This window comes from Pempheris klunzingeri, chromosome 15, assembly GCF_042242105.1.
Source record: "Pempheris klunzingeri isolate RE-2024b chromosome 15, fPemKlu1.hap1, whole genome shotgun sequence".
NCBI lineage: Eukaryota > Metazoa > Chordata > Actinopteri > Acropomatiformes > Pempheridae > Pempheris > Pempheris klunzingeri.
The window spans coordinates 15292702-15316313 of NC_092026.1; the positions used below are offsets into that span (position 1 = coordinate 15292702).

General features: G+C 42.4%; 2 protein-coding genes across 2 annotated transcripts; both read left to right on the forward strand.

Annotated features, from left to right (window-relative positions):
- Positions 1 to 10803: 10803 nt before the first annotated feature.
- On the forward strand, positions 10804 to 20215 carry LOC139214530 (neuropilin and tolloid-like protein 1). Its single transcript, XM_070845407.1, has 10 exons — positions 10804 to 10831; positions 11100 to 11165; positions 12006 to 12140; positions 12248 to 12496; positions 17312 to 17353; positions 17452 to 17579; positions 18162 to 18390; positions 18462 to 18575; positions 18669 to 18813; positions 19675 to 20215. The coding sequence occupies exons 1-10, from the start codon at positions 10804 to 10806 to the stop codon at positions 20213 to 20215; spliced, it is 1677 nt and encodes a 558-aa protein (XP_070701508.1).
- An 881-nt stretch (positions 20216 to 21096) lies between these two features.
- atpsckmt (fATP synthase c subunit lysine N-methyltransferase) lies at positions 21097 to 23521 on the forward strand. The gene is made up of 4 exons (XM_070844547.1): positions 21097 to 21625; positions 22206 to 22343; positions 22628 to 22678; positions 22792 to 23521. The coding sequence occupies exons 1-4, from the start codon at positions 21341 to 21343 to the stop codon at positions 23011 to 23013; spliced, it is 696 nt and encodes a 231-aa protein (XP_070700648.1). The 5' UTR covers positions 21097 to 21340; the 3' UTR covers positions 23014 to 23521.
- The last annotated feature ends 91 nt before the right edge of the window (positions 23522 to 23612 follow it).

A 23612-nucleotide genomic window follows, 5' to 3' on the forward strand; every position in this document is an offset into this window, starting at 1 on the left:
ATCACTGGCCCTCTGCCCTCTCCTCTGGGACGGTCGCAGCACCCACTGCGGCGTTTGGCCTCACTGGTGGTGGTAAGATGCCAGGATCATTGCTCTAACGCCAAACCCCACACTTCATCTCAAATGCCTATGAGTCCATTTCTGACATACTGCCTGCAGCAGCGTTTGAGCCGGCTGGATATTAAGGGCAGTGATTGTTTCAAAGTCTTCTGCCCTTCATCCGAATTGAAAAAATATAATATATATATACTGGTTTTTCACTGTCGTTAGTTGCACAAAAGATCAGGAGTTAGCATTTAGCTGGGGCAGCACGGGCCAATGACAAGGGCATTTGCATGCACTTCATAGTTGAAAATGAAAAATAACGTTAGCAAGTTAAACCGTGATTGTGATCCCAATGCTCTTATACTGCATAGCAGCAATTCTATGAGAACCACCGTCCTGTATTCTTTGCAAACATGTGGACCTGTAAAGCCCTTTGAGATGATGTGCTGCGATTCGAGGCTCTAACGTTAGTTCATAAACATGAACTTGAATTAGTGGGAGCCTTTGACGATGGTTAACAGAAGGCCAAACACATGGCAACATTCAACTCATCTCCTGCTTGCAAAGTAGATCTACCTCCACAATCTAACCAACCACTGCAACACATTAAGATACAGCAGCAAAATGAAGTTAGCTGCCTCACTTATCCCAGTCGTGATTGTGATCCTGTGATCCGCAGCTTTGGCTAAAGTTACATTTAGTAGGAGGCCAAGCTATTAGCAGCATTTAACAAAGCTACTCGTCGCCGGCTGTCTGGGTAAATCTTGTACACAACCCATGGATGTAGAATAAGAGATCTTATAATAACATTACATCCATGGCACAACCTAACAGACCACAGCAACACATTTAGATATTTAGGAAAATGAAATTAGCAGCTTTGTCATGAAAGTTTCTCCTTCTCTGAAACGATTCTGTTAGACTCTGTTTGATAAGTCTGTCCTCCTTTGTTTGGGCTGCTTTGCAGTGTAGACAGATGCTGCCGATGCTGGTATAGCAGCTTTTTCGACAAGACTCTTCACCATTGAATCAGGCTTTCACTGATACCTGAAGGGACATGCACGCGCATCTGCGTTTGGAGAACAGCCAATAGAGACGCCGTTGGTCTCTGAGACGACGCGTGATTTGCCAATGTCCTCCGAAAGTCAAGAGGAGGTGCAGAAGTTGTCTCTCAGACCACTTGAATTATAACATGCTGAATGGTTATTATAGATTTTCACCCAAAGACACCAGAAATAAACTGCTTACCCCAGCTTTAACTGTTTGTAAGACCAATGGTAAAGTCCCTATGCTTCTGAAAGGAATTGTGGGACAACATTGTCTCCCTTCATGATGGATGGTAAAATGTATCTTATTCTAAAGGAGGTAATGAAGGAAACATTGAACCAGCTGTTCACCTGCGTTTGAACAGCTCTTATGTTTTGTGTATGTGAAGCTTTTTTTGGTTTGTCTGACAGAAGCCAGACCACAGTGACATTTCATTTATGAAAGAAAACATGGATTACCAGTAAAAGAACACATCACAGCAGTCAATGTGAGGCATCAAGAACACTACAGCTGATGAGCTGCTATAGACCACCACATGACATTACCTTTAATCTCAATAGTGACCCAGAGACAGCAGATGAAGAATTTCTGAATTTTCTGAGTTTTGGCTGCAGTGAAAAAAAATCTGACAACCACACCCAAAAATCTTAAAAAAAAAAAAAAAAATGGTGATGGTAAAATGCAGGCTTCAAGACATGACTGGTTGCCAAGTTACAATTGTTAAATGTCATTTGCCATATCATGTGCAATTACAAATATTGTAGATTCAGTGATTGCTCAAAGAGAATATTTTGCACTTGAAAAAATGGCCAATTTCCAAATACAGCTGAAAAACATTTATCAGCTATTAATAAAATGTGTATAGATGTCAAGCAGGGATAACCAGGCGTCGTGGCTTTAAGAATGTTGCTTCATGCGGTGTTGCCCTTACTTGCTCAGTCTGCTGGTTTGACCCTTTGAGACTATCTCTGTCTGTCCAGTTCCATGTGGTTAGATTTCGAAATTGGGGAAATGTCTAAATGTGCTATGTGTGGGCACACATTGGGATTTTCAGTGCGGCGATAAACAGGCATTTGAAGGCTTTACCCTGTATTCTGTGTTCAGAAAGTGTGAACATGACAGATATGGTTCACAAATAATGGGAGTTTATACTTTGGTCCCACTCTTGGTTCTAATTTTGAAGCAATTCAAACTAATATAATTAATTTATATCCATTTGAATGCCGCCAACGTTGGTCTGTCAGTCATGGATTGCCATGAAGATTTCTACAGATATTCATGGTCCCCAGAGGATGAATCCCACTGACAATGGTGGCCTCCTCCTTTCCTCTATCACCAAGAGCAGGCTGAAATTTTTTTTAATTTTAGTGGAATTTCTCAACCACTGTTACATTGATTACTATGAAATTCGGTACAGATATTCTTGATACCCAGATGATGTGCCCTAATGACTGAAGTAATCTGTCTTTTTCTGTGGCGCCCCCAGCAGGTCAACATTTTCATTCATCTTGTGAAACAAATCTACTTAATGGATAAACACAAAGTTTGTAAAAAAAAAACATTCATGGTTCCCAGAGGATGTCTCCTAATGAGCTGATGATTATCTCCTGATATATTCTCATTCAACTTAACAAGGTCAACTAATGGATAAATTACAGTCATTTGGTAAATACAATCATGTTCCCCTCAGGATGAATTGTAAAACCTCTGCTGATCCCATTTTGTCCATTACATTGATTTATGGCCATAGACCTGTAAAAATAATGACATACTCACTAGTCATAGCTTTAGTTCATGTTAAATGCTAATTACCAAATGCTAACACACTAAACCAAACTGTGTTGACATTTAGCTGGCAGCTAAATATTCAGTTTTAGTTTGCTTAAGTGCAGACTAACAGAGCTGTTAGCATGGCTGTAGTAGTGTTTTGCAATTGATGGGCTGTAAGAAGTACCAGGTCCTTACTGCATTGTGAAAAGCTGGGCACTGGTATATGTAGTTGTTTTTCTGAATCAAAAAAGCTTTTTGGAATAGTTTAAAGAGATATCAGATATATCATGTTTTTGTCAGGTTGTCCAGCTGTGCTGTTCAGATGTCACTGGAATGAGCTCTAAACCCCCCCCCCAAAAATCAATGTACTTTGGCAAGATGACCACCAGACATGAGACATTTCCCAGACAGACACAGTCAGTATGTGGGGGAAGCAGGTAAATAATTAATAACAAATGTGATGTCATGATCCCGCTGTGACTTTATTTGTGATGTGCGGGGGGTGGGGGGACTGTCAGACACACAGAGTGAGGAGTGCTGTGTATCTTAAACCTTTCTACAGGGACCGTTCACAGTCAAATCTCTGACTGAAAAATTCACATCAAGATGGGGAATATCTGCCCTATTGAGGACACAGCTCAACTGGCCTCTCTAGCTCGAGACATCTGCCCTTTCCCAAACTACACCCCCAGTCCTCTTTTCATCAACATGCTATCCGTCAACTCTTCCGTTCACCTGAGGAACCACTACACAGCAGTGCAGTCCTCCCTGACACCCAAGCAGCTGGAGGACTTCACCAAGGGCTTGAGGACCACTTTTGGCAGGGAGGGCAAGGTCACCCTTGGTGGGGTGGGGGTAGTGGCCCTGTCCCTGGCTGTGCTGTTTGACACCCTTGCCAGACAGGCGAAGGGAGAGTGGGTGTCAGACTCAGAACCCATTCCAGGTTTATTTGTCAAAGACCTGAGAGGGTACTACCCACCTCAAGTCTACACGGTCAGCGAGTACCTGAGGCTGGTGCCCCACATTGCAAACAACCCCACCAGGATGAGAGAGGAGACAGAGAGGTAGGTACTGGTGTGAGTGTGTCAGCTTATTTTAATTGAATGAGTGTACTCTCTGTCATCTTGTACATGTCTCATATCTCATTATAGGTACATCGAGCAGTTCAAAATTGATGATCGATCTTTGGAAGGAAACCAGGCGCTACCAGTAAAGGAACACATCACAGCCCTCAATGTGAGACTGGGACAGTTTTTTGCAGACAGTTTGGAGATTCACCTCCTCCGCATCAAGAATGGTACAGCTGATGACTTGGTCCGCTCTCATAGAAAACCACCATACGATGTTGTCTTTAATCTCAACTGTGATCCACAGATAGGCGATAAAAAATTTTTTGCTGCCGTGCAAGAATCTGACAACCTCACCCAAGAAGCTTTTAAAAGATTCCTGACAGAACCGAGATCAAAAACATGGCTGCAGCAGGTTGCAGAGTTAGAATTGTTAAATGTCATTTTTGACATTTCATGTACAATTACAAATACGGTAGATTCAAGGATTGCTCAAAGAGAAGGTTTCGATCTCAAGGACAGTGCACTTGGAAAATGGACAGAGTAGTTCACTGTCCAATTTCCAAAACCAGCTGAAAAAAGGTTTTCAAAGTTTGCGCTCAAACTGAAGTAAAAATAGATGAAGATCAGATAGATTAAGTAAAGAATGAAATATGGAATGTGGAATACATAAAGCCAAGATAAAGCTATTAGCTATTGATAAAATGTGTATAGACATTACGTAGGGATAACCATGCAACATGGGGAAAAGGAATCAGAATGTGATCGTCATATGGCGCTGAGAACACTGTCTGATGTAGTTTTGTGGCTTTTTTCCTTACTTGATTAATCGGCTTGTTTGTTTGACCCTTTCAGATCATTTTCTGTTTTGAACTTTTGTTACATTTTGTCCAGTTTTGTGAATTTCGATTTTTGTGAGTAATAGTGTTCCATGTTCAGGAGCTACTTATTATCTGGATGTCATTCGGAATTATAACAGGGTTTTAAATTGGGGAATGACCAGTGTAGTCTCAGTATGTACACGTGTATGTGGGGTTGTCAATGTGTCAATAAAATTCCATTTGAAGTCATTATCCTCATTATTTTTTCTCTTCTCTTCAGAAAGTGTAAACATGACAGATGTCATGTGCAACAAATAATGTTGGTTCATAGTTAAATACCACTCTTGGTTCTAAAAATTATGTTTGAATGAGTTCAAACTAATATCATTTGTTCAAATTAAATGGAATGCAGCCCATGTAGCTTAACTACATAGAAGCGATATTTAATTCATGGCAATGTTGATCTGTAAGTGGACCACTATAGTTTTTATCTTTTTTTAAGTTTATACTAAAATCTCTCAACAACCGTTGGATGGATTGCCATGAAGGTTTTTACAGATATTCGTGGTCCGCAGAGGATGAATCCCACCGATAATGGCAACCTTCTGACTTCTCTCTCTAGCACTACCAGGTTGCACACAGGTTGAATAATGGTTGTATTACAGCTTCAGTATGAATTGTAATGCCTTTGGGGAGCCTTCGCTGTAGCACCACGATCAGGTCAAACCTTGGATTAGGCCACTACTATGGTTCGTGACCCAATACCTAACTAAAGACATTCCCATCAGCCACAGCTTTAGTTCATGTTAATTAACTAAGAAATGTTTGCATGCCAACACACTACACCAAGATTTGTTGACATTTAGATAAAAGCTAAATATTTAGTTAGCATGAGCAAGGCCCGACAGAGCTGTGAGCACAGCTGTAGTCTCTCAGTCTTGCTGTCCCAGTTGTTCTTTGATATTTTTTGTACAAATGCACAGCTTACTTCACTCACTTTGTGTAAACATGCACATATTAATGCGCTTGTATGTGCATGTATTTTGGGGGACATAGTTACTGATATATATTTCAATGTGACAATTTGTAATGACAATATAAAATGTGTTAGATTTTAACATAAATTAAAGCTAAGGAACGAAACACAACACCATATTAATGTACAATAGGTTTCTATTAATTAAATTTAAATCTGTATGGAAAAATGAGCAGGGCATTTAATCTATTTGTTACTACTGAAGAATTCATGATAAATTTAATCACAATATGATTAACAAAAACAAAAGCAAAAATGAGCATTAAGACATCATAATTTTCTGAGAGAGAAAAAATAGCACTTCAAGGAAAAAGTCATCAATTTGATAATAAAATGTTATGTATTATATTTATGGGTTGAGTGGATTACATTGTCTGAAAGTCCATAGTTTACTGTAAAAAGTTTGGACTGCAGTGTGACATGTCTCCTCTGACTAGTAGCTCAGTGTCACGTCTCCTCTGCCTCCCCCTCAGTCACAAGCAGCTTTGCACTGTTTGGCACCATCCTATACACTTCCCATTGAAAAGCTTAGGTAAGCAGCTTTGAACTGCACTTTATCAGAAGTGGTAAAAATAACATTTGTGTGGACAATGAGCCACACAATGGTCAGATTTATGCTTTAGAAGTGTTGAAGATTGATATTTATTTGGTAAATGTACGTCTTGTTGCTGTAAGCTCTCTGTTGCTGTAATGAGCAGTGCAGAGCTGACTTACAGATACACTCTGGGATACTTCCACGTCAGCACAGTGCAGAGCAATAACAATGCACTGTATCCAATGGGACAGGTGCTCTCTGGCTGCCTTTCACATCATTCACATAAAGCCCACTGAACTTGTATCATTGTCTGAGCTCTGGTCTCGGCTGTCTGGAGAAACCAGGTTCCTGCTGTACTGCAGGAGCTGTTGACTCATGCATCAAGTAACTGGTTTAATTTCCTTAGATAATATGATCAGCTGCTTAATGGTGAAACCTTGACACAGAAAAGACAGACTGCTCCTCACTCTGTCATTGTAAACAGATGTCTGTTTGACTTGATTCTCATCAAATTGCAAATTAATACTCCAAATATTATTTTTTTCTCAAAATATTACAACTTTATTGGCTAAATCTTATCTTTTGAGTGGACTCAACGCCAGAAATTGAGAGAGAACAACTCCAGCACTCAACACCCCCCCACCAACACCGATTCTCCACTTCAGTTCACCTCCAAAGCCCCTCCGCACAGAGTTGATGTTGATCTACTAAATTTGGTGCACACATTTATATCCCTATGGTGATTAATTCTAATACCTTTGGTGATTTCTGAATGTTCTTGTAATGCTTTCGTCAGGTCAAACTTTTAATTAGGCCTCCACTTTGGTTTATGACCTTTGGTTCATGATCTGCCTCTAAAACCCCAACAAACCATAAGAATTGGAGAGGCCAGGTATACAAAGGCACCCACAATGGTACACAACGCTAACACTACAAATGACAAGCCTGGCGGGAGGTGCAGAACTGTGAGCTATGGGGAAAACACAAGCCAGCGTGCTTTGGAAGCTCCTGGGTGGCAGTCAGGACCACAGGGAACAAACAGTGTGCTCCAACAGTGATTACTGGATACATTGACAGTATATGATAATATATTTTTTACAAAAGTTAACCAACTGCTGCTTTAATGTCAGTGTGTTTTGGGAATGACAAAATGTGCAAAGAACCAAAGGCTGGCCACGGGTAAATTTAAATTATTTTTTCACATCACAGAGATGTTTTAGTCGCTTGTCACACCGTTTGGGTGTAGCTGGATATGAGCTCTAAATGTAACACACACAACATCTCAGCTCCACAAAAGTCCCATAAAAAACAATAATATGCTTTGGCAAGATGATCACCAGATCAAACAGTAGTGCAAAACATAGACTCAGACTGAGTCACACATGGGGGAATATAGGTGAATAATTAATTACAAGTATGATGTCATGATCCCAGACAGGCAAAGGGAGAGTGGGTGTCAGACTCAGGGCCCATTCCAGGTTTATCTGTCAAAGACCTGAGAGGGTACTACCCACCTCAAGTCTACACCGTCAGCGAGTACCCACATTGCAAACAACCCCACCAGGATGAGAGAGGAGACAGAGAGGTAGGTACAGCTGTGTGTGTTTGTCTCCATGTGCCCTATAAGATCAGTTTGAACGAATGTACTCTCTGTCATATTGTCTGTTGATCTCATTAAGGTATCTCATAACTGTGACCCAGAGACAGCTGATAAAGAATTTTTGGCTGCCGTGAAGAAATCTGACAACCGCGCTCAAGAAAGCTTTTCGAAAGAAGGAAAGGACGTGGCTGCAACATTCTTCCGAGCTAGAATGGGTAGATGGCTCGTGTTCCTGGCTGTCTTTTAAACTGGAGATATAGGTGCTGATTCAATGATTGCTCAAAGAGAAGATTTGGATCTGAGGGCCAATGCACTTGGAAAACGGACAGAGTAGAGTGGCCAATTTCCAAAACAGCTGAAAAAAAGGAATCAATAGAAAACAAAGATAAAGTCAATTTTAAAAAAGTGAGAAGTGCAGATATAAAAAATGGAACATGAGACTAGTGCTTGTTTTTTTTTTCAGATATGTTCTGTGTGAATGGTGTCCAACTGCAGCTACTGCTTACTGTCTGGGTGATATTTGCAATCATCAGTGGTTTTTCAAACTGAGGAAATGTAGTGTAGTCTCTGTATGCGCAGTGGGATTTTCAGTGCGTCAGTCGATTTACATTTGAAGTCATTCCCCTCTATACTGTGTTCGCAGGAGTACAGTTAAAGTTAAAAAGTAGTAAAAGATGATAGTTTTCAATAATATATAATTTCAGTAATAAACGATTGTAACTTTGGTTCCACTCTTTTCAGATACAAGCGTAATTTAGGTCACTTTCCCAAAGGAAATGAAGTTTGTACCAGTTCTCGCTTGACTGACAAGATAACATTACTGTAAGGCAGATTCATTTTCTAAAGACATACATGTACGCTGTATGGGCAAAAAGATTTTCAACATGCTCTAAAAAGTGAGTGATGATGTGTAAAAGTTTTCATTTGAATTCAAATTCACAACGGCAATTTCCATCTAAAGTTATTCCAGTCATTTCCCTCTGCTTTTTTTCATGTTCATTTCCTGCTGCTTGATTCTTCTTTGGAAGGGGAACATTCTATGAAATAATTCAGCCGTGCAACACTGAGCACAGTCAGCATTACTCAGCGATTAGTTGACACGTGTTTGCTTGTTTCTGCCCCCCAAATAAATAGATAAGCCCAAGGTTTAGATTTGAATTGTGTCTCACAACAAGAGTTTTGAAGTGGGGACAAAGACATGAAATAATCAGTAACTACTTTTTTTTTTGCATATACTGCATAGTCAAGACGGGGACAACAAGCTGCACGTACAGAAAGTACAAGACTGTTCTGTGATTACAACAACTAGTCCCAACTCAATGAAATGTTGTCCGTTATAGCCTTTAAAAAAAAGCACGTATGAGCTTCTGTCATGCACGAGGAACCGGACAGAAGGATGTTTGCTCCGGACAACCACCACCTTAACGGCACTAAGCTGAAATAAACCAAGTGCATTTATTCATGTGCTGTATTTAAGTACAATTTAAACCTACTTTACTTAAACCTAGTATGAGGAGTTTCGTTAACTAGTTGTGAAACGGTCTCACTTGAATACTGATGACCTAGATAAGCAAACAAGGCCATCAGTGAGAGGACTGGCTATGTTGACTGTCTCTGTTTTGTAATTCTAAATGCCTGCACCAGTCCGATCCAGACAAAATAATTTACCCCGACTTATCCCGGCTGCCCTCAGGGGTCACCGTCGCTCCTGCTGCCTGGCCCGACTGGTCTGTTTGGATGGGACGGGAGATGCAGTGTGCAGTGATTGTCCTAAGGTGCACTCGCATGTTTCATTTTCCAGTCTGTATTTTAGATTTTTCTATGACATCTTTCGGAGGTGCTCAAATGCAGTCTTCTCTGTGGGGAAATAATACCGCTTTTGTCCACGGGACACTGCTGCAATCACCACAAAATGAAAGTTCCATGTAGCAGCTTAAATTACTTCTATTTCATGCCACTGTATACTTTTACTCCATTGCATTCAAAATAGAAATTGACTTCACCACATTTACCAGGCAGCAAGTTATGACTCTGCAGATTAGGATTTTACGAAGAGAACAAAGACTATGGGTTAAACTGTCAGCTAAAACACAGGAACTAAAATGAGCTCCATCTGGATCAGCTGTAGCGTTAGAATGCAGCTGACATGTTGATGGATCAGTACAACCAATCAACTCATATGATCAATAATAATGCAATACACACAGGTGAGAACAGCTGCCAGTTTTGAGAGGTACATTTTCCTGACTTTTGAATAGCCCACCTCTGAGGACTTCTGAGTATTTCCACATTGCATTTCTAATTTTACTTGAATTAAGAATCTGAATATTTTTTTACCACCACTGGAGCACTGCCACTGCACGTGTATGCAGTCCGGGTGGGTTAAAGCGCACGTAGCATTAACGTAGAACCTCATTAATTAAAAAAAAAATTACAAAAAAAAAAAAAGAAAACAGGAGAGAATAAGAGTGAATAAATAGATTAAAAGATTTTTCTGACTCGGAGCTTCGACAGAGGTGCTGATTTGGTGGATTTCGGCACTGCTTCGCTGAGGGACGCGCACAGATGTCAGATGCCCACTTTACGCGGACGCAGCATTGTCAATAAGATCTTCTGAGAGGATTAATGCAGCCTAAAGGTGGAGCAAAAAATGTGAAGGTTTGCGGCGGACGGGAGTGTAATCCTCTGAGCTCCCGGGGAGACAGACAGACAGACAGACAGAGAGAGAGAGACAGTGGGATGGAAATGTCGAACTCTTTGCTCGCAGATTTTTGACGCATTTAGTGAGGAAATGTTTTTTCCCCCCCAAGTAAATGGACGTTTAGTCAGGATTATTTAATGGCAATATGTGAGCCAGAGCTGCCCATCCTCAGGGAACAGAAATGGTGCACAAACTTCTGCTGCCCATCGGTAAGTTTCCAGCTGTAAACATGCTTCCTATTGTCTGTGGTGTCAGTCAGTGGCCACAGGTTTACAATCCTCTGGCATATATGGTGTGTGTTTTCCTCCTTCTGCTGCCTTCAAGTGTTTATTCCAACCATCTTTCATATTGTTTGATGCGTGTGTGTGCTATCACCAGTCTATGGTGTCTGTGGGTTTTTATGACTTTTTAAATTTAATCTGGTTATAGACAAATTGAAAAACAAATCACAATCTTTAATCCCCTCTCTTCTCGCAGCTTTAGCAGCAAGCCTCATCTCCCCTGAGCTGTCAGGTGCCTCAGCTACCAAAACAAAAGCTCAAGGTAAGAAAGCAGATAGGTCAGTAAAACGAAATGGTTTAGCAGCCTTCAAAACAGGGGGGGGGGGGGGGTACAGAGTGCTTCACAAAAATACAGGAGGCTGACAAAAGAAATAAACAAAATGACATTCAAACAGTCCGTTTTTAAGTTAAAGGCATCACGGATGAAGAAGTGAGGAAGAAAACTCAGTCCTCAGAAGGGACCACGTCACATCCTGAGTCCCTGTTCAGGCGACACTGTTCACCACAGCTAAAAAGCAACATGTTTTTACTTTTCTGGATATCAATCATTCTGATTTTGTGGGAAAAAAAGAAAGAGTGTGTGGCAGTGGTTGCTCAACAGGCGAGGTGGGTTTATTCTCACTAATCAGGAATGATGACCTAATGACCACTAGCTCGATGAGCGCAGCCGATTCCCCCTCTCTCGGTTTGGACAGAAATCAATAACGTTTCGATGCGAAATGCATGCGATTAATCGATTAGTTGTTTGGTCGATTAGTTGTTTGGTCTTTTAAATGTCCGAAAATAGTCAGATATATCAGACAGTGTTTGGTAAAGACTAAGGTGACATCCTCACATGTTTTGTTTTGTCCACAAACTAAAGATATTCAGCTTACTGTCATAGAAGAGTAAAGAAACCAGATAATATTTTCATTTAAGAAGCGGGATTGAGAGAATTTAACGTCTTTTGTTAAAAGGTAACCCATGTCATCAAAATAGCTGGTGATCAATTAAGGCTGACAGATAATTGATTAATCGCTGCTGCTCTACTCTATAATAAAAAATAAAACTCAGTCTATCCAGCAGCCAGTCCTGTCTGTACACTGTCTTCCTGTGTTTCCAGTGAAGAACAACTCAGGTGTGACACCAGCTGGGCTGTGTGGGACCTTTGTAAAGGAGCCTGATGGAGGGTATTTCACCTCGCCCAACTACCCTGACAAATACCCGCCTGAGAGGGAATGTGTCTATATTATAGAAGGTAAGGCTTCCATCGTTTCCCTTTTAGCCTGTCACTCACTTTCCACCCTCCAGCTTCACCTCCTCTGCTCCTGCCTCACCCTCTCGGACCTTCTCTCCGTCCTCCAGCCGCCCCCAGGCAGTGCATCGACTTATTCTTCGATGAGAGGTACTCCGTAGAGCCGTCCTGGGAGTGCAAGTTCGACCACATCGAGGTCCGCGATGGGCCCTTTGGTTTCTCGCCCATCATTGGTCGCTACTGTGGGCAGGAGAGCCCGTCGTATGTCCGTTCCAGTGGGAGGTACCTGTACATCAAGTTTGTGGCTGATGGTGAACTGGAGGCCATCGGTTTCTCCGCCCGCTATAACTTCACACAAGGTGAGTGGTCACAGAATCATGTGAAAGAGGGCGCTGCGTTTCTGAACGTGGCCACGAAGCTGCACTGATCAATATCAGTGAATTAAAAATGGATCAGATGACTGTGTGCGATGTGATTGGGGGTGCATGTGGTAATGAACCCTATGAAGTTATTGCCGGACTCCGCAGATCACCTCAGCTCTATGGAGCTTCTTCTTCTCTTGGATCTGAAGTTAGTGTGTAAGTTAGTTTCCTTCAAAATAAGGCCTTTTTTTACAAAGTGTTGAGTTTGCTGGCAGTTCTGTGAGTCCTTGGGTTGTAGCATGTTGGCCTGACTTAATTCTGGAAACTGCGTATCCCAGACAATGTAGTTTGGGAAAAGGTGTCTTTGAGTATTTTGAAAAATGCTCCATGAAATATGAAAAAAAAAAACTGCTGTGAAGCACATAGACTGGGATTTAGTCTGTATATTTTGACCATCATGTGTGAAGAAACGCTCAGTGTTATTGCAATATAATTCAAAAACACCACAAACTACATAAATGAAAATGAATGAATGAATGATTGACAAATTAAGTTGAATCAACATTAGAAAACGATGAAGGCCATGAGGCCAAAATGTTTAGATAGCCAGACAAAACTGAGATCAGTCAACTTGATCCTGAAGATCTGTGTACGCTACCTGTTACCTTTGAGTATTTCATGTTTGAAAATGAGAAAAGTTCAAGTTAAACTCGCTTTGTCAAGGTTAATTTAGCTTTGTCACTTGGCAAAGGTTTGATCATGGTCATGATTGTTAATTGGTAACAAGAAAGAGTAATTTTTGCCGACTCGGTTCCCACTCTGACCCCCTCCCCACGTGGACTTGGTCGCTGCATAATGACGTCACAAAAACATGCAGTATGTGGTCTTGCTGAAATGACTGATTCGGGTCATTAGTGTTGGGAGGACGGTCTCCCCAGGCACCTCCTCTTGTGAGTGTGGCATAAAAGTGAGGAACGCCAACCATGACTTCATTTTTTCACGTCATTTTGCATTTCTGCTATATTGTTATGCTTATACCAGCTGCAGCTCTGTCTGGCTGGGGGGAGGGGGGGGCTCCTTACTATGGCTTCTTTCCTTAGCACTTCTCTTCTAATCCACCATCCTGCTGAGACTTTGATATTGTTGGCTGCCACGTGCTAAAAGTGGCTACCTCTTTTACACAGTGTCTTCTTTTCTGCCGTTGCCCGACTTGGCTGGTCATATAATCCAATTAAAACGCACATTACACACATTTGCATGCCCAGTGGGCACTTGTACTTCCAGCGCCACAAAGAGTAATATGCACTTGAATAAGATCAATATCAAGGAGAAAGAAGAAAAAGAATGTGGGGCAGTGTACAATATTTTTTAATTGTGCATGTGGTGTCAAAAAGTTGCACATCGTAACTTTAATATCAGTCTGATGGCATGCTGCTGGGAGCGCTCTCTCATTTCCATTTGTAGTGCAGGCACACCAGCTGCAGCTGACAAGGGAAGAGGAGGGGAGCATTTATTCAAACACACGCACACACACACACACACACACACACACACACACACACACACATAGGCACTTGTTCCCTCAGTCACACACACACACACACACACACACACGAGTTAATGAAAGCTTGTCTTCAGGGGAATACAGCTTGTCAGCGCTGAGCCGCAGCAGCAGCTTAAGGGAGTCCGAGGCAGAGGCTTTATTAAAAGCAGATTTTATAGGCCACCTACACTGACGAGGAGCAAAGATTAATCTGTATCCCTCTGTCCATCCAGCCATCCCCGCTTTCTTTCTTTCTTTCTATCTTTCTTTCTTTCTTGCTTTCTTTCTTATTATCTTCTTATTCCGCAAGGGATGTTCCACTTTTAGACTACAGTCCTGTGAGTCGTCCCACGCACACTAGTTTTTAAGGTGCTGGGGGGCTGAAGTTGTTTTTCTCTGCATGTCGGGGCTCACTGCTATTTCTCAGAAAACGTCAGATACAATTTCTGTTTTATTTCACACATTTCTATAGTATGGTCGCTTAACCTTCCAGTGACAGCAACAGGCGAGCGTGCTTCAGCATTCGTCTTCTCAAAAGCTGAAACACTTAAGCGAGCACTTTTTTCCCCTTGAAAAATCCAACTCCTAAAATCATGAACTATCCCTTTAAGAAGATACTTGCCATTATTGGCAGATCAGGAGAAGCTGTTTTTCATCTGTTTACATCAAATGTAATGAGTCTGCCATGCCAAATGCTAATCTCCGGTCTAATTCCACTCATCACGGGTGGAAGGAGAGAATTAATTCACCCACATGCACAACATGCTCACACACACTTTTAAAAAGCGGAATAACGGTCGATGCATATGTCACTGACTGAGACCTGATCTTTAATGTTATTCATAATTAACCATGTTACAGCCCGATATCATTTTATTCTTGAAGTTAACCCCTTGTTGACTATTGTCGCGAATTCGCCTCAAACCTCTTCCGGTCTTGATGCAGCTGAGGTGGCCTCTGTATCCCACTAATGCCGGTTGATGCATATTCTATGTATACATTATATATACATAGATGCATACATACATACGTACGTACATACGTACATACATACATACATACATACATACATACATACATACATACATACATACATACATAAATATATATATATTCTATGCGTATATACATATATACATCAGCATTTGAGCACCTCCGAAAGATTATACTATTATTATATTGTACTATTCTATGCTATGCTATATTCAAATGAACAACCTCCACTTGCAAAAACACAAATCATTTATTTTTTTATATAATTGTAAATAAAGTCAGGCAGTAAGGGGTTAAGAGCAATACGAAATAGCATGAGCACATTCAGGTGATTACAAAGTTGACTCACACAAGTGTGTGTGAACAAGATAGTACTTAACAGTGGATCGCACAACTACTTGTATGTGAAATGGGTTTGTTTGGACGGAGGAAGTGATCACCTGCAATTTTTAGCATTCCGTTGACTCTCACGGCTCTCATGAGCGACATTTCCAGCCGCAGCAGGAAGCTGTTTTCAGTGGAAAAGCTCTAAAAAAAACCCGCTGCACACCACCTGCTCAAGAGAGAGCAGCAGGCGGACACAGTTAGAGACGAGCTGTCTCAGGAGCTGCTGTGGAGAAAACCTGAAAGCTGAAAGAATGATTGAACTTAAAGTCATATGAGCAACGCGAGCAGTGCTGAAAATAGCGCTATTGTTGCCCCGCAACTTCCGGATGTGCAAATAAGAAACTGTTTGTTTATATGCTATATGACATTTTTTTGGTTTCCAGCTTGTTTCTATATTGCAGGTCTGGTCAGTAAATATAACAGAGTCTTTGAAGGGTGGGTACACTAAAAGTGCACCTCTTATCAAAGCGCACGCACAGAAATCCTGGGATAAGATGGCAGTATCTTTAGGTTGTAAGACCAACTGTTTCCATCACTGCTCGTTCACTGATCTGATCAATGCCATCCATCCCAATTAAGATGTACATGTTGCACATTTGTCACGTTTGCCGATGCATTCGAGAAATGACGCGGCGATAACTGCCTGTTGTGGTAACAGGAGTCAAGGACAGTTTGGGCCCTCCTGCCTAGCCTAAGTTTAAAATGAAACATCCAGTCATCAGATATCAGTGTAAATATACATGCATATGTGTGTGTGTGTGTGTTGTATTAATCTTCAATGTTCTTGTACGTACTGCACATTTTTTAAGTGAATAACATTAGGAGAGGATTTACATAAACTGTCCTATATCTTGCTTTCATCACGTCTTTACATTTTTTCCCTCACATTAGGTATAAAGCCTGTGGGAATGCATTGTTGCAACACACACACACACACAGATAGGACTAAATGTGAATAATCTGGACAATCCTAAAGCACAAGCAGGGCTAAGAAACAGAGGATTAATAAGAGTCCTTGTTTACTCCTCCATCACCTGCTCCTCTTACATCACAAAGATAAAAAAAAAATTTTTAAGATGTGAGGAACCAAACTTTCTGTCAACTCTTCACTCCACACTGCTGCCTTTAAAGAATTTTCCTGTACTTGGATTGCTACCGTTTGTATAGGTACTGTTATTTGACATTTGATTGACTTTCGTTGAAGAATGGATTTTTCATACAAAACATCAAACTGGGTGCTTCCAGAAGAGTTTTGAAAACAAAAAAAAGTGACATTTTCATCAGCAGGTCGTCCGTGCTGGTGGGGCCTAATCTGTTCTGAACTAAGCCGGTATATCAGGATTTATAATCCACCTAGCAAATAGATTCGTCCGCACACAGGTTTAGAACACAATTTCTCCTTCCTGTCTGATACAAAGAGTGTGATTTTCTTCTTTGGTGAAGGGCATCAGGGATTCAGGGGAGTTTAAACGTGGTCAGGGGGAATGCGCTGGAACAGGGATTATGTAAACCCCGGCCAGCTGTGTTTTTATTGTGTTTTGCAATATGTCTTTAATATCATCACTTTTATTCTGTGGTATTTGTTTTTCTTTGTGCTAGATTTTGTTTTAATCTGTATGCTTTTCCTAGACAGCATTCGTTGCAGTGATTACTGCGTGCACCCATTTCCAATACTTCAGATAAGATTGAAATATCTGTAAAAATCTGGGCAAAACTGGCAGAAAATGGAGTGAATAGATTGTGTAGTACTGATGGTGGGGATTTTCTACCAGGTGGACCCAGTAAAAAAGGTTAAAATCTATTTTACATTTGGAACGCATCTCTATTTAGGTGAAATGCTGCAGCCCTTTTTATTATTTGACTCTAACATTCTTATGTTTTGCTTTTAGATCCCGAGTTCCAAGGGCTCGGGGAACTGCCTGCTCTGCCATGTTAGTATTCAACTTGTGTTGTTTTATGATCTTTCTACAGTTTCAGTCAGTATCAAAACTAGCATTGCCATAACGCAAAAAAATATTGTTATCCACAGTTTGTGAGTTTGAGCTGAGCGGCCCGGAAGGCTTTGTAGAGTCCACCCAGATAACCGGGGAGGGCCGGGCGCTGCAGACTGAGGCCGTAGACTGCAGGTGGTACATCAGGGCTCCACCAAAATCTCGGGTCTGTATGAGTAAACTGGTGGTGGTCTAGTTGTGGTGGTGGTGGGGTCACATGTAGCTGTTTCTCTGTTGTAATGTAACTCACAGCTAAAACAGCTTAACTTCTCTAACAAGAGATACTACAACAACACAGTCAGTGCAGTAATTTACTCTTCAAAGGTCATTTTAAAACATTTAGAGATTATTTTAACACGTTTTCTTTTACTGTTGGATAGTTTTCTTTTCTATAACAATGTATCATATTTCATCAACTATTCTTATGTTTTACATGTAAACTCTTAATCTGGAAATAACTACATCTGTGACATGCATGTAGTGGAGTAAAGAGTGCAGTATTCATCTTGGAGTGCAGTGGAGTGCAAGCAGCAAGTACAGTACTTGAGTAAATGTACTGAGTTACATATCACCACACCAGGATCATTTCAGTGTCTATGCTAGATTCACAGAACCAGTTTAGGTCAAGCGGCTGTGGTAGGCGGACATTACTTTAAAAAATATTAGAAGAAAAATGTCTGTAAAAAGAGCCAGGAGGAGCAATACTGTGTACATACACTCTTGATTCGACTCGCCCTTTCACCCACAGATCTACCTGCGTTTTCTTGAGTATGAGATGCACAACTCGAACGAGTGCAAGCGTAACTTCGTCGCCATCTACGACGGCAGCAGTTCAGTCGAGCACCTGAAGAACAAGTTCTGCTCCACGGTGGCCAACGATGTCATGCTGGTGTCCTCCATGGGCGTCGTCAGGCTGTGGGCGGACGAGGGGAGCAGGAAGAGCAAATTCAGGATCCTCTTCACCACCTTCCATGAACGTGAGTGAATCTCCGTCGACTCCGTTCACCTGTGTCACGACCTGCGTGACTCTTAACCTTCTGCTTTTCAGCTCCGTGTGAAGGAGAGACTTTCTTTTGCCATAGCAACATGTGCATCAACCACACCCTGGTCTGCAACGGCATCCAGAACTGTGTTTACCCATGGGATGAGAATCACTGCAAAGGTACGCTAACGTGAAGGCGTGCAGCATACGTACAGTATATTGGCTGTGGCTGAACATCAAATCATTCTTTTTCCATGCCGTCTCCCTAACTAGAGAAGAGGAAAGCCAGCATCCTGGACACGCTGGATAACACTAACCTCACCATCATTGGAGTAACTTGTGGCCTGGTTGTCATCCTGCTCATCATCTCTGTCATCATCCAGATCAAACAGCCTCGCAAGAAATACATCATCCGCAGGTGAGACACTGAAATTGAAATCTTACAACATATCTCTTTCTATATTCTATATTCCCTCTATGTTTTAGACTCCTTTAGCTTATTGTTTTGGTTTTCTGGCTCACAGACTGCACTCTAATAAGCCTCCTTTCCCACTGCAGCAGTCACCCACTGTAACCTACCTGACAGCAGGTGAACACAGCGCCACATTTAGCAGTTCACTCGCCTGGTGTGTCCCTCAGCAGTTTGTACAGATCAAACTACAAAGAGAGCGGAAAAACGGACTTTTCGAATGGCCCCAAACATGACTCCAAATACGTGCTAATGTTGCCACGTGTCTTGCCAAGTGTTTGCGACCAAGTTTAGGCCATGTTTATGTCGGTGTAACTATTCTGACTGCCTCAGAGCAGCAAGGGATAAAATTTATGCAACTTAAATTTACTAAAAGTAATAACTTGTGAAAGGGGCGCGACCTCAATCTACTGTTGCCAGTGTGAGCAGCTCCTATTTGGGTAATTGGAACAAGGTACAACACAGCTAAAGGGTGAAAAGCATTAAATTAAATTTCAACAAGCCGATTTTTTTCCTGGATTCAATAAAATGCTGGCGAACTCAAACTCTGACGAGGATTCCCAAACCTAAATGTCAGTAGAAAAGTGTTTGCCTGCAGACTGCATTTTAATAACAGTGCAAACTAGGTATTGTTGTTTGAGTAACTTACACACTGTGTATTCATACACACCAGGATGTGTTTAGAAGTGTCAATCAAAGATAGTTGAGATTTCAGCTTTCATCTCATTTCTCATCTCAAATGATCTTTACTGTAACTGTATCACATCACTTGGTGTTTGTGTGTCTCCCCCTCCCTCTACTTATCCACAGAGATGACTTTGACCCCGCCCTCCTCCATCCTGGTTTCGAGCCCCCACACTATGAGCTCTGCACTCTGCGTCGAGCGCCATCCGGCGACCTGACAGACGCTGCCCTGGCTGAAGACTTTGAGAAGTTCCACAAGCTCCGTCGCTCCTCCTCCAAATGCATCCGCGACCACCACTGTGGTTCTCACCACGGGAGCGTGCACGGCAGCGTCCACGGTAGCCGCAGCAACCTGAGCATGAGGGACGCCACCATCGCGGCCGACGGGGGGTCTCTTGTGCCGCCGCCGCCACTGCCGCCGGTGATGGTGAGCCAGCAGTCACCTCGCCTCTCCCACCACACCGCTCCGGCAGGGCGAAGGAGCATCGTGGTGATGAAGCACAGCTATTCTCAGGATGGGGCGGAGGGGTACAGGGCGGAGCAGGAGGATGACTTGATGATGGATAATGGCCCCACGACCAGCCAGCATCGCATGCACCACCATCAGATCCACCATGGCACGCCAGGGCTGGACCCTGCCCACCGTACACTGTCTAATGACTTCTAATGGAAAGAGATTATCACCTAAATTCTTTATCTGCTGAGGTTAAACCCCCCTAACTTTTTTGAAATTAGATTCCAGTTTCATTGATATAAATGATCGGAAAATGATCCTTACAGCAATTCTAATGCAAAACTGTTCCATTTTTTCCTTTGTTGTTCCCTGTTTGGCTGTGGTGTAGAGTGTATTTATGACTGCATCATATTTGAGATTATTTTATGAACGAATAGTGCTATAGAGATTCTTATGCAGTATGTTTGGACATCATTGCACCACCCATCCAAGAAAATGTCCCACCTGTTGTGCTGTTTCTTTCCCTCCAACAGCGGAGATTTGGTTTTTGTGTGGGGCACTGGTCCAGAATCAAATAAGAACAGACATTCAGCCACATATTAACAAGGACAACATTTAATGGAAAATACTACTAAATATTAGTCACACCGGTGAAGAAACATGCTTCAGGCAAAACACTGTTTTAAATACCTAGTGGGATTGACACTTGTATTTTCTGTTTGTGTGCAAGTTGATAAATTATGTAATAATATGTTTTTGTTTGTTTGGGAGTATTTATTGATATTTATGTGTATTCATTGGTTTGGTTTGCCCTGCTTCTTTCTGCCTGGTTTACTTCTGTTACTTCTATCGTATGGCTGTGTCTATTTATTTATTTCAATAAATATTTTATTTTCCCTTTACTATGCATGGCTCCATGACAATGTCATTGAATGTGTATTTATTGTGTACTTAGTTTTAAATTGTGATTAAATTGCTTCTATGTACCTGTGCTGTCCGGCTCTGGCCAGGGAATGAAGGCAGATAGGAACCTTTGTTAGGTTGTCTGTGTTACCTTTACGGGCTTCTTTTAGCGCTGCACAGGTCATATTGACAGGACCATCACTTTCACAGGAGCTAAATCTATGGTTCTGTATCATGTGTTATGCGCTTTACGCTTAGCATAATGAGCCGGTTTGGTCTGAATAATATCAAAAATATAAATATAATATAAAATATAAATGTTATTCATGACATACCATGGTTTGGTAGCCTGGCCAGCTAACTGTTAGCACAGCCCCAGCTGTCATTCATACAGTCCAAGTTCAGCTAACGTTAGCATAACATTAAGCTAGCGTCATGTCACAAGGAGAAACCTTTCTTGAGTCAGCGCCAGCAGGACAGTTTGGGAGCGACGTCCCGGAGGTAAAGAGCAGAAGCCGGCTGGGTGTGGTGGTGACGGGGGTGCTGGGGGGGTCTCTGGTCGCCCTTTACGCCGTGGCTGCTCCGTTTGTCACCCCTGCGCTCAGAAAAGTGTGCCTCCCGTTTGTCCCGGCCACCACAGCTCAGGTGCAGAACGTCCTGACGGCGCTGCGAGCCAGATCAGGGACCCTGGTGGACATCGGGAGCGGAGATGGACGGATAGTAAGTGCTGTGCTGTCCACCCTAACCATACAGCAGAGCCTCTGCTTTAGAAGTACACAGTGATGCTGGAGGGCATCCTCCTGTGGTACATAACATCATCCCTCTATCACACATTCACTCTGCTCTGCAGTCTGTGTTTCTGATGCAGTCATTTCAGTTTTGGGGGGTAGAAAAGTGGGTGAGTTCTCACAGGACGTAAGCGACTACTACTTGGTTCAAACCCGCCATGTGAGAAGAGTGTGAATCCTGACCAGCTGCAGTGTTGCTGTCCTGACCTTTGACCCTAAAGGACCAGTTTCAGCAGTATTATCACTGATGGTCTAAAGCCAGCCCCCCTGGTCTGTCCCAGAGCTGATGTTACCGAGGCGTTTCTTCTCCTCTCTAGCGGAAAGTTGCTGCCAGGCATACACGTCTAACTTCATCTTCGGTAAAACGAAGATTTGGAAAACATGTCAGTGCTGCCTACCCTAAAGGACGTGTTATCTATGAGATGCGCTGCAGAAACAGCACAAATAGAAACTGACCCCCAACTGCTGCCACGGTTGCTCATGCACTGAATTCCCCCTCCTCTCTCTTGCAGGTGATAGCAGCAGCCAAGCGCGGGTTTCAGGCATCGGGCTTTGAGCTGAATCCCTGGCTGGTGTGGTATTCTCGCTACAAGGCCTGGAGAGAAGGAGTCCGCCGCTCCACCTCCTTCCACATCTCTGACTTGTGGAAGGTCAGTGGCACCTGATTGATGTAGCAAAGTGTGTCGTGATTTAGAGTTTGGGAATTGCGTGGCTCAGAGGGGAGAGCAGGAAGATCGGCAGTTCAGATCCCCAGTCTGCATGTTGATGTGTCCTTTGGCCAAGACACTGACACAGCTTCTTGTGTGGGAATAATTCATGGATATGAATGTAGTGTTAAAGCTCTCTCAGTGATCAAAAAGACCAGAAAGGCATTTACAATTTTACCATAGCAGTTAATGTCTTCCTCTTGTTCTTTTTCTGATTCTTTTACTAGGTCAGCTTTGCTCAGTATTCCAATGTTGTCATTTTTGGAGTCCCTCAAATGGTAAGTTCTTCTGTTTGTCTCCTTTGGAAAGCTCTACATCTGATCTTTGCCGAATATGTTCTCAGGACCCCAAAGTATTACAAACTCTTGATTGTCGCCGTCTGTATCCGCAGATGGAGCAGCTGGAGCTGAAGCTGGCGAGGGAGTTACCGAGCACAGCCAAAGTGGTGGCCTGCCGCTTTCCCTTCCCCACTTGGGTCCCTGAGGATACCACTGGGGAGGGCATAGACACTGTGTGGGTGTACGATGCTGAGACATTTAAATCATGCCCACAACCTGGAATGGCGAGGAAGATGACACCAGAACGCGAGGGCACACCAGAGTCACACAAATAAGTGCACACCCTCAGATCTTATCGCGTAGGCTAATTGTCATAATGTGTTGCAGTAGCGACAGGGGTGGACGTGGAATGGCCTGGAAAGACCGATGTTCTGCTTTAAATAGTGCTACAGAGTTTGTATTAAAATCTGTGTACCTCAATATCTATATAATATAAGTAGGGAAAGGGAACTGCTTGACACTCACTGACTCTGGCCTTGATGAGTGGTTCCAGTCATTACAGGACAATCAGCAGAATAGTGAGTCACCTCCATGTCTGCATACCTGCACGCCCACGCCTGGGCCGAATGAACAGACGGGACACTTCACATGTGATACAGACCAAGGGAATGTAAATGGTGATGACTTCAGAAAGTTAAATTCCTATCATGAAAAAGCTGTACCTGCTGTGACTGATCGCATAACTTGATTATGTAGAGAAAGTTGCAGTGCAAGGTGAATTGTTTTGAACATGTGTGAGACTGTATGATCCTCTGCAGACTGTATGATTGTCTACCTCATTATTTTGTGTGGTATCTACTGCGCCCTGTTTTAGGCTCCATTCACATGTAATAAAAGAAATGGCTAATTGTTAAGCAGGCTGGTTGCTCTCGGG